Source organism: Macaca thibetana, chromosome 9 (assembly GCF_024542745.1).
Source record: "Macaca thibetana thibetana isolate TM-01 chromosome 9, ASM2454274v1, whole genome shotgun sequence".
Lineage (NCBI taxonomy): Eukaryota > Metazoa > Chordata > Mammalia > Primates > Cercopithecidae > Macaca > Macaca thibetana.
Window position 1 is genome coordinate 43,975,814 of NC_065586.1, and position 11,009 is coordinate 43,986,822.

General features: G+C 44.5%; 1 protein-coding gene across 1 annotated transcript; it reads left to right on the top strand.

Annotated features, from left to right (window-relative positions):
• Positions 1-859: 859 nt before the first annotated feature.
• On the top strand, positions 860-3,734 carry FAM170B (family with sequence similarity 170 member B). The gene is made up of 2 exons (XM_050805356.1): positions 860-1,083; positions 2,530-3,734. The coding sequence occupies exons 1-2, from the start codon at positions 972-974 to the stop codon at positions 3,267-3,269; spliced, it is 852 nt and encodes a 283-aa protein (XP_050661313.1). The 5' UTR covers positions 860-971; the 3' UTR covers positions 3,270-3,734.
• The last annotated feature ends 7,275 nt before the right edge of the window (positions 3,735-11,009 follow it).

The window sequence follows — 11,009 nt, forward strand, 5'->3', positions numbered from 1 at the left end:
AGTTTGTGTGCATGTATATGTGTGTGGTTAAGTAAATACATGTGTGAATTTGTATGTGTGAGCATGTTATGTGTCTATGTGAACACATGTACATATGTTTATGTTACTGTGTGTGCCACAAGTATTACAGTGTATATGTCTATCTGAGTGACCACGTATGTGTTTCTTTGTGTGTGAGTGACATAGTTTGGACATGTGTCCACTTCAAATCTCATGTTGAAATTTGATATCCAATGTGAGAGGTGGGCCTAGTGGGAGGTGTTTGGGTCACGGGGACAAATCCCTCATGAAGGGCTCAGTGCCATCCTCGTGGTAACGAGTTCTCAATCTTAGTTCCGTCAGAACTGAGTGTTGAAAAGAGTCTGCCACTTTCTCCACTCTCTCTTCCTTCCTCTCTTACCCATGTGATCTAAACAGACCTGCTCCCCTTCCCCATCTGCTGAGAATGGAAGCCTCCTAAGGCCCTCACCAGAAGCAGATGCTGGCACTACGCTTCGTGTACAGGCTGCAGAAACATGAGCCCAACACACTTCTTTCTTTCATAAATCACCCAGCCTCAGGTATCCCTTTGTAAGCCACACAAGTGGACTAAGTCAGCGGTTCCATGCATGCTTAAGTGTGTACAAGTGTCTCTGTGTGTGTGTTTTTATGTGTGTCTAAGTAGTTAAGAGTATGTGTGTTTTGTGTTTGTGCATGTCCATGATAATACACAAGACAGAAAAGGTCCCATGGGGAAATGAGAACATGTTGGGAAGTCTCTCCTGGTATCCAGGCGCAGCCTCTGCCCTTGCCATGGGTCACAGAACAGACCAGTGCCATCGATGAGGTCACACAGTAAAGCTAGGATCTTAGCGACCATGGGGAGCTCAGTGTCCACTCTGGCTGGGGCCAGCTGGAGGGCTTCAGTACAGCCCCAGCCAACTCTCATTGAACAGCTGGAGCACTGAGACCCTGGGCACTCATTTCAAATCATGAAACGCCACTTCACGGACCACAGGGGAGAACAGTCACCCACCAATGGGACCACTCTCAACTTGACCAGCCCTGAGTCCACTGAGGAGAGTGTGGAAGTGTTCTGGCCAGGTAGGTCAAAAGAAAGGCCTGGAAGGTCAGCCAGCTGTGCTACCTGGGAAGGAAGCCCTGATGGGAAGGGACAGTGCCAGGTCGCCTCCTGATACTGTTATCAAATGGTTGTGTTGACCATAAACGTAGATGTGGAGGGAAAGGAAATTGATATTTATGGGACACTTGGTATGACTGAGGCTGTTGTGAGTATATAAGGTGTTTTCAGGGGATATGAGGATGAAAATGTAAAATATTTATAATTATGTATTTATTTTAATGTGTATTTGAGAAAATAACACGTCAAATTCAGCAGTGAAATAAAAAATTCCTTTATAACAAAATGATGAAAGTTAATCTAGATCATCAATTTGAAGACCACTGGGATGTGTCTGTGGGCAGCATCTAAGTGTCACACCAACTCTGGGGGCCCAATGGCTCCACCACTCATTCAAACTCCGTGCCTCTGTTTCCTACTCTGTTGAATGGAAATCCTAACAATATAATTTCTTAGGGTTGTTTTGAATATTAAAGGAGCTAACACTTGGCAAGCACTTCCATGGCGAGAGGGACACAGTAAGTGTTGAAGGAGATGGTGAGATGGGCCCCTCTGGGGAAGGTGAAGACAGGTCACAAATGTTGAAGAGGACGGTGGGTCTGGGTGGCTTGGCCACATTTTAAAAACATTGTTTTTTAAATGGGCTTTATTGAAGTGTCTTTTATACACACAGACTTCAGCAATTGTAAATGCACAATTTAAAGAAGTTTGACACATGTACATTTGTGGAACCATCAACACAATCATGATAAAGAAGATTTTCAGAACTCCTAAAAGTCCCCTTGTGCCTTATTATGGTCAGTCTCCCCCTCGACCCATCCCCAGCTCTGGGCAACCACTGAGCTGTTCTCTGTTCCTAAAAATTTGCCTTTTCTAGAATGTCATCTGAATAAAATCATATACTACGTGGCCTCTTTTTTTCTTTTTGTTCACGTTCTCTCATGACTACACAGCCTTTTTAATTGGCTTCTTTTATTTAGCATAATGCATTCAGGATTCATCTGTATTGTTGCATGTCTCAGTGGTTCATGGATTTAGCAGGTTGCATCATATGGATGCACCTCAGTCTGCTTACCTATTCCCCAGCGGATGGTCTTTTGCTTGGTGATTAATACATTATTTGATCCTTATCATCATATCCCTAATGTGTATATAACTGTTATTCACCATTTAATGGTCTTTCTCAGTTGAGTCAAGGATTTGGTGATTGCATTCATACATTATTCAATCATTACCGCACCCTATGAGGTAGGTATTATCACCATCTTCATTTTATCAGGATATGGGCAGAGGGGGTGGTGTTGGCCCAAGAGCTCCCAGAGCCTGTACCCTTTCAGAGTCTGCGGCTCCTGAAGGTAGATGTGGCATTGATCCCTTGGCACTGATGACAATGTCCTTCTGCTTCTCAGGGACTATACAGAGAGAAGGGTCATCCCCACGGCCAAGGCCTGCCATTCCCCGGGAGGAGGGCCTCTACTTCTCTGCCAGGGCCCAGGGGATGCTGGTGTGGAGCAGCTCCCCATCCTCAGAGTCCTCCGAGTACCAGTCCTACTCCCAGTACCAGTCGTGCTGCTCCTGCATGTACGACGAGGACAGCGCTGCTCCGCAGAGTGTGTGTGCCTTCTACACGCACGTGCAGACCGTGCAGGGTGTGGCGGTGGCCTGGGAGACCGAGACCGGCTTCGAGCCGGTCAGCCGGAAGCCCCGCATCCATGAAGCCCCGTTCATCAAGAGGCAGAGGCGGAATGGCTCCTCCTTCGAGATGGCTTCCAACACCGATCTGCGCTGGGACCTGGAAGCCTGCAAGAGCAACTGCAGCCCCGAGCCCGAGGACACAGAGCTGCTGGAATGCTGCCTGCAGGAGTTGCGGTCGCCCCCGGACTGGCTGGTCACCACCAACTACGGGCTGCGCTGCGTGGCCTGCTGCCGGGTCTTCCCCTCCCTGGACGCTCTGCTGGAGCACGCCCAGCATGGCATCCGGGAGGGCTTCAGCTGCCAGATCTTTTTTGAGGAGATGCTGGAGAGAAGGCGAGCTCAAGGCCAAGCACATGACCAACAGCTGGAGGAGGAGCAGAGTCCTTCAGACAACAGTGAATGTTCCCGACCCCAGGGTGAGGTGCTCCCAGCACAGCAGCAGGAGAAGCAGTGAGCTGGAGGGGAGATACTCACCCCTGCCCTCACCTCCAGTGCCTGGGACTGCTCCTTCCCCAGCCAGCAGTATCAGAGCCACTAGGGCAGTGAGAGAGGACCAGGATCCGGAGGAAGGAAAGGCATGGGGTGTAGAGCAGCGAGGGCCAGGAGCCTGGAAGGAGCCCCCTTCCTGTCTTGGGCACAGCATCTCCACCAGGGTCCATTTCAAAATCCAAACCCAAACAAGAGGGCTTTGAGTGTTTCTGATGGCGGGCACAACATCTGAAACCCACAAACGCATGGCCAGAGGGATTTCTATTTTTGCCGGTGCATCAGGCAGGTCCACACTTGCTAAGTAGATGTGGGTCACAGGACAGCCAACTGCAAATGACTCTTCAGCCCTATTTTTTTCACTGTTATGAATCTGTCATATGCCCTAGTTCTATGTCTTATGTTATTGGGATTAAACTTGAATAACACAAAATTGAATGCAGTGAATAATTGAGTGAACATGCTGTCATATTGGACACGTGGGAAGTTGCCATTTCCATAGGTTACAAACTAGCACAAACACCTGGAGACAGGCAGCTTCTCAAGGTAGAGCAGGAGGCTGGGGATGTCCTTCCTACCTATGAGTTCATCTATGTCAACTACACATTTTTAAGAGTTGCCACGAAATTCATCTTCACCCTTCTCCCTGTCTCGGGGGTCTGCATTCATTCAAGAAAAATTAATCGTGGTCCACTGTGTGTTTGACATGCTGATGGAAGACATGCTCCAGCCTCTGTTGCTTCCAGAGACAGTTAGAATGGGCAATTGCAAGGCAAAGGGATGAATGCCATCAAGGAGGTTTGGGGAGCCTAGATGAGGGGCCCCAAGTTCAAGCTGTTTGATCAGGAGAAAGAACTTTCCAAAAAAGATGATGCTCCCAGGGGCTTAAAGGAAAGGCTAGACCAGGGTTCCTCAATCAGCACTGTTGATCCTGCATGCTAATTATTTGTTGCGGGGGCTGTCCTGTCTGCTGCAAGATGTTTACTGGCCTCCCTGGCCTCTACCCATCCGAAGCCAGCAGCATTCCCTGCCCCACAGTTGTGACAATCACAAATGTCTTCAGACATTAACAGATATTCCCTAGGGACAAAATCACCCCAGGTTGAGAACCACTGAGCTAGACAAGAACAAGGCCACGAGGAGAAAAAACAGACATGATACATTTGGGGAACTGCTAGCCACTTGATCTGGCTGGAATGCTGGGGTTATTTGTCTCTCATATAGTTTATAAAGATGTGCCAGGCACTGAAGTGGACATGGGGAATAAGTGAACAAAGGGAACAAGGCAAACATGGATGCTGCTCCGTGGAGCTTATAGCCTGAAGGCATGCATATAAAATAATTATGCAAGTTTCCATTTCATGACCTAAAGTGTCCTGTGTGGCTGGGCCTTTGCTACTTTCTCCACACCATCTCTTAGCATTCTGTGCCTCACTCACTGTGCTCCAACCACATGGGCCCCTTTCTTTCCTTAAAAGATTCAGGTGTTCGTGCTTCAGGTCCTTTGCCCTTACTGTCTCCCCTAAGTGGAATGCACCCTTGTCTGTCTCTTTTCTGGCTGCCCCCTTGCTCATCTTTGAGGTTGCAGCTTAAATATCTCTTTTTCAGAGGGTCTTTTCCCCATCATGCTGCTGTAGCATATGCCTCATTCTAAGTGTGGATGGTTTTAAGAAGTGACATGGTCAGATTTATGTTTTAAAAATCTCACTCCATGGTGTGTGGGATATAGATTGGGATAGCAGCAAAAGAAGAAAATGAGAAGTGGAGAGATCAATTAGGAGGCTGTTGAGGAAGTCCAGGCCAGGAATGGTGGTGACTTGGACCAGGCTGTCCCAAGCCAAGAGGGAGAAGAGTGGATGCCTTCAAGACTTATTTGGGGAATAGAATCCAAAGGCCTTGGGGAAGGGTGCATGTCAGGGTAGAAGAAAGGGGTTTGTCATGGTGGATTCCCAGGTTCCTAGGAGGAGCAAATGTGGGTGGTTGTGCATTAACTGATATGGGGAAATTTGGAGGGTGATTTCAGTATGAGTGTGTGTGTGAGCGTGTTTGTGTGTGAGCATGCATGTCTGTGTTGGACATGCATATCAGCATGTGTCTGCTTGTAGACATACAGGCATAAGTGATGGGAGGCAAGTGACAGAGGTGAGTTGAGACATAGTCAGTTCTAAATGCTAATGGCACATCTGAGCAGAGATGTTGAGTGGGAAGTTCATGTTATTTAGAAGATAAATCTAGATTGGAAACGTAAATGATAAAGTTAACTGCAAATAAATGGTACCATACTGAAAAACCACAACAGTGGATGGATGACACTAACTAGGGTGCAGGGGTAGAGTTAGGGTGTGCCCTGTGAAGTAGGGAGGAATGGAGTGAGAGCATTTCTTAGGAATTTTCTTCAAAGTCAACAAAAATAAGAAAAGATAATTTTCAGGAGGGTAAGCAGTGTCGAATGCTAGGGAGAGTTGGAGTGAGCTGAGGACACAGTATATTTCATTTGACGCATGAGTTTGCTGACAGTTCTGATGAGAGCAGTCTCAGCAGCTGAGAAGGGCAGAGGTCAGACAGGCACTGGTCAGCAGCAGACACAAAATAAACTGCTGGAGGTAAGCATTGGACATCTCTGCAGGCAAGTCTGTTTAGAAAGGAAAGCAACAATGGCTGTAGCTGGACAAAGATGGGGGAGAAAGCAAGTGTATGCCAATGGAAATGATCCAACAGAAAGGAAGAGACAGATAAGGTGGAAAAATGGGGAAATCTAAGGTGAGGAGCCAAACAGGAGAGAAGGGGCTGAGCTGACATGGAGAAACCGACCTTGAAAAGGGTGGCTCCGAGCTCCTTGTTGCATGCAGATGGGCAGTTAGTCACATAAAGCTTTGGAGTCAAAATTAGGGAACTTGACCATCCACCCTGAAAACTACAAGGAGCCCTGGAGAAATCTGAAGTCGGATTTGCATTTGTGAAGATCACTGTGGCGAAAAGGGTCAAAAGTGGATGAGAGCCAGCATGGTTGGTGACAAGGGGTTCAGCTAAAGTGTGGGTGGCAGGGTGAATTCAGGGGAAATTTAGAAGACTGAACCATAAAGTGTGGCTAGTGTGTGATGAGGATGGTGAAAGGAAGGAATTCGGAATGACCTCTAGGGTTTTTTTCTGGGTGACAAAATGTTGGAGCCATTTGCAGACAATGGAGAAGGAGAAGGTTTGCTTGGGATGCTGGTAAACCCACTTTTGACTAAGCTGAGTTTGAGACAAACATTCAGAAGGGGGCTAGTCATAAGGGTATGGAGCTGAGAAGAGTGGTCGTCCACCTGTGTGTGGTGAGCTGTGGCCATGGTGCTTTGCATGAGCTTCATGTGGGATGCATTCCTTCTGCTGGTGCAAGTGCAGCCGGAAGCCATGAGGTCATCTTAGAAAGGGCATCAGCGGTGGGGATGACATCAGCCTTTTAAAGGTGCAGCAGAGGCCACAAACCTTTTAAATTTGGTGTCAAAGGAGCTTGAGGCTCAGCAGGAAGTAAAAAGAGCCCCAGCTTTATGAAACTCTTCTCAGAAGAGCTATCTGGTATTTGCGGGGGCTTCATAGGCAGGTAGAGTCCAAAGGACACTGCAAGGGAAGGAGAGGCTGCTAAGCCAGAAATAGTGAGTACTAAGGAGGAGAATAGTTTTATCTTAAAAAAATCAATATGGGAGGGAATTGAAATGAGGCATGATATCTAAGCTCTGAAATTTCAGAATTTAAGAAACAAGTGTTTTTAAGTGCTAAATTCTGTATTCTAAGGGCAAAGCATCCTTTTAAACTCTTTATGAATATTAAATCATGTAGTGCTCTCCACAGTCCAATGAGGTGGATCCTATTATTGTCCGTGTTTTGTTGGTGAGTAAGCAAAGACCCTACAAAGGTCATATGGCTGGTGTACACCAGCCTGGCTCCAAGCCTATGTTCTAATCATCACACAGAGATGCAAACTTCAGTGTAAGGACAGATGCAAGGTATTTAGGAAAGCAAATATGTCAACTGCACAGGCTGCATTTTCTTTAGATTAAGTAGCAGCAGCTGCAGATCAAGGGAAACATGATGAGTGTTCAGGAGAAATGAAATATGACAGCAACTTCGGGTAAGCAAACTATTAATGTAAAGGATAACTTCAGCTGACATGGATGGGGAAGAAGAGAATAACATTATTCTTAAGATAGTGACTTGTTCTTAAATTATAACTGAAACTCAACTGAGTTAAATGTTCATTTGTGGTTTAGACACATAATTTTGCAGATACCTGGGACTTCACTGACAAGAGTAAGGGAAATCTTTCCAGAGGTGTCAGGAGATCTCAAACTTTTTAAATTATGAACCATTTTAAACCCTTTATTTTCCCAAACCATAGAAGATGGAGCTCATGTTATAAAACCTACATAAACCTCATAACAAAGCCTGAAAAAGATGGCACTAAAAAGGCAGGCAATATGTTGATCTCACTTATTAACACAAAATAATAACTAATCTAATTTAACAGACTACAAAAACAGTAATTCACCATGACTGGCCTGGTGTGGTGGGCTCATGCCTGTAACCCCAGCACTTTGGGAGGCCAAGGCAGGTGGATCGCTTGAGCCTAGCAGTTTGAGACAAGCCTGGGCAAAATGGCAAAATCCCATCTCTACAAAAACCAAAAAATACAAAAATTAGCTAGGCATGGTGGTGCGCATCTGTAGTCCCAGCTACTTAGGATGAGGTGGAAGACGACTTGAGCCTTGGAGATTGAGGCTACAGTGAGCCATGATTGTGCCACTGCACAATCATAGTCAAAACTATAGTCAAAGAGTTTTATAGTCAAAACTGTAAAACTCTTAGAGAAAACATGGGTGTAAATTCTGAGAATTGAAAACATACGTCCACATAAAAATTTGTACATGAATATTCACAGCAACATTATTCATAATACATCTAATTAACCTAATACAGAAAGTAAAAACAACTTACATGTTTTTCAAATGATGAAAGAATAAACAAAATATAGTATATCCATACAATGGAATATAATTCAGCCATAAAATGAAGAACTGATCCCGTGTTATATACAGATGAACCTTGAAAACCTATGAAGTGAAAGAAGCCAGACACGAAACGCAACATAACGTATAATTCTATGCCAATGAAATATTCAAATAGGCAAATTTATAGAGACAAAAAGCAGATTAGTGGTTGCCAGGGATTCAGGAGAAGGGGAGGAACGGGAGTGACTGCTAACAGGTATGGGATTTCTTCTTAGGGTGATGAAAACATTCTGGAATTAGTGGCAATGGTTACACAACTTTGTGAATATGCCATAAACCACTGAATTGTAGTATGTGAATTGTATCTCAATTTAAAAGACATATAATAACTATAACAACCATTCCTGTAATAAGTTCCTTAGAAACTAAGAATAAGACTTTTTTCAGATAATATAGAATATCTCAAGGGATATCTTGAGCAAAATATCTACATGTACTTCCATTAAAATCAGATAAAAAATGTCATGTATTACAATTTTTATTTGACATTGTTCTGGAAGTTACAACCAATGCATAAGATATGAAACAAAAATGTTATATACAGTAGACAGAAAATAATTTTCAGAAAAAGACAATACACTTCGAAAGTGCAAATGAATTAACTAAAATTATTGAAAAGATAATCAAAGGATCGATATATAAGATGGAGTTCAAGAACTTCCTTTTATATTAGACATGACTAATTAGGAAATAACGTGGAAAATATTCCATCCACTAGATAAACAGCTATTAATGGAAAGGAAATATTGCAAGAGTGATGAAATGTCTAAGTGATTATTTCTAGTTGGTAATTGTTGATACATTTTATTTCTTCTGTAGTTTTTATTATTTTGTATTTTCTATATTGATCAAGTACAGCTTTTAGAATAAAAATGCAATAAAACATTTAATCAAGCATTACTTTGTGTGCACCTATACTCTTAGCTACTGGGGAAGCTGAGGTGGGAGGATGGCCAGTACCAAAGCGGTAGAGGGTGTAGTGAGCTATGATTGCAACACTGCACTCCAGCCTGGGTGACAGAGCAAGACCCTCTCTCTAAAAAACAAACAAACAAAATATTACCTTAGTAAGAAGTGACTTTGGGGACTTCCTCAGTTCACACTTGTAGTCTGCAAGACATATTGTGAGAACCCCAGCTCTTGACTTCTTAATCCTTAGTTCTTCAGAATTAAATTAGCTTTAATTGTAAGAGCACTTTATAATAAATGATAGCCCAGCCAACTCAAGGCAATTAAATTACATCGTTCTTTTTGAGATGTGTCCTCATTGTTTACCAAGGTTGAAAGCCATGAGAGGAAGATCTTGAGAGAGAACCAGGGTGGGAACTCAGTTGAGAGAGGGTAAAGATAATGAGTCTGGGGACGGGAATAAGACGGCATCAACAGGACCATACAGGAAGAAGTGGAAGCTGAAGTACAATGAAGGAAAGATGAAAGGCAGATAGAGGTGGGAAGAGAGAAGTGGCAGATGTTAAGAATAACATGTAACGCTTTGACCTGAAATGTGACATCACAATGGGGTCCTGGAAGGGGGATTGTGGGGAAAAATGAGGGTTATGTCAAAGATGGTGGAGTCCTGACAGACTTTTCATGACAGTTTCTGTGGTGCTCAGTAATAGGTTAAATTGTGTCCTCCCAAAATTTGTATGTTGAGGGCTGGGCATGATGGCTCAAGCCTATAATCCCAGCACTTTGGGAGGCTGAGGTGGGCAGATCACTTGAGGTCAGGAGTTCGAGACTAGCCCGGCCAACATGTTGAAACCCCATCTCTACTAAAAATACAAAAATTAGCTGGGCATGGTGGTGGGTGCCTGTAGTCCCAGCTACTCAGGAGGCTGAGGTGGGAGAATCACTTGAACCTGGGAGGCGGAGTTTTCTGTGAGTTGAGATCGCACCACTGCACTCCAGCCTGGGCAGCTGAGTGAGACTCTGTCTCAAAAAAAAAAAAAAAAAAAAAAAAAAAAAGAAAAGAAAAGAAAAAATTCATATGTTGAATCCTAATCTCTGGCACCTCAAAATGTGACTGTATTTGGAGTTAAGGCTTTTAAAGAGGTAAATTCATATCAGGGGGCCTAAACCAATATGACCAGAGTCTTTATAAGAAGAGGAGATTAGGACCCAGGCACATATAGAGGGAAGACTGCATGAAGACACAGGGAAGAAGACGGCATCTGCAAGTGGAAAAAAGAGACTCAGAAGAAACCAACCCAGTGAGGCCTTGATCTCTGACTGTGTCGCAAAACTGTGAGACAATACATTTTTTTATAGTTTAAGCCACCTGGCCTGTGGATTATGGCAACCTGAAAAACTGAATATAGATTCTGAAGAGCAGGAGACAGAGACAGGAAGACAGCAGCCACAAAGGCTCAGGAAGGTCCATGTTCCAGGTAAGGGAGCCTTCCCAGGCGGGGTCCTTAGGGGCACAAGCACATGGTGAGCAGTCTGTCCACATTTGTTGATGTAAATGCTGGTAACAGCATAAATGCATACGGGAGCAAGCAACTAACTTTTGGCAAACACAGGGTGGTCTCTGGCCTGAGCACAGAGGGTGATGTGGGCCCCTGTCAGAGGGTTTTGCAGAAGGAGTCAGGTGTGTGGGCATGTGGTGCTACTTTCAGCCTCAAATGCTTCCCTCCCTGTGACCAGGTCTGACCAGAAGG

Bases quoted from the DNA above. Each gene is read 5' to 3' on its own strand.
- FAM170B (XM_050805356.1), top strand. From the start codon at position 972: ATGAAACGCCACTTCACGGACCACAGGGGAGAACAGTCACCCACCAAT. The intron at 1,084-2,529 runs GTAGGTCAAAAG...TCTGCTTCTCAG, and splicing joins TGTGGAAGTGTTCTGGCCAG to GGACTATACAGAGAGAAGGG.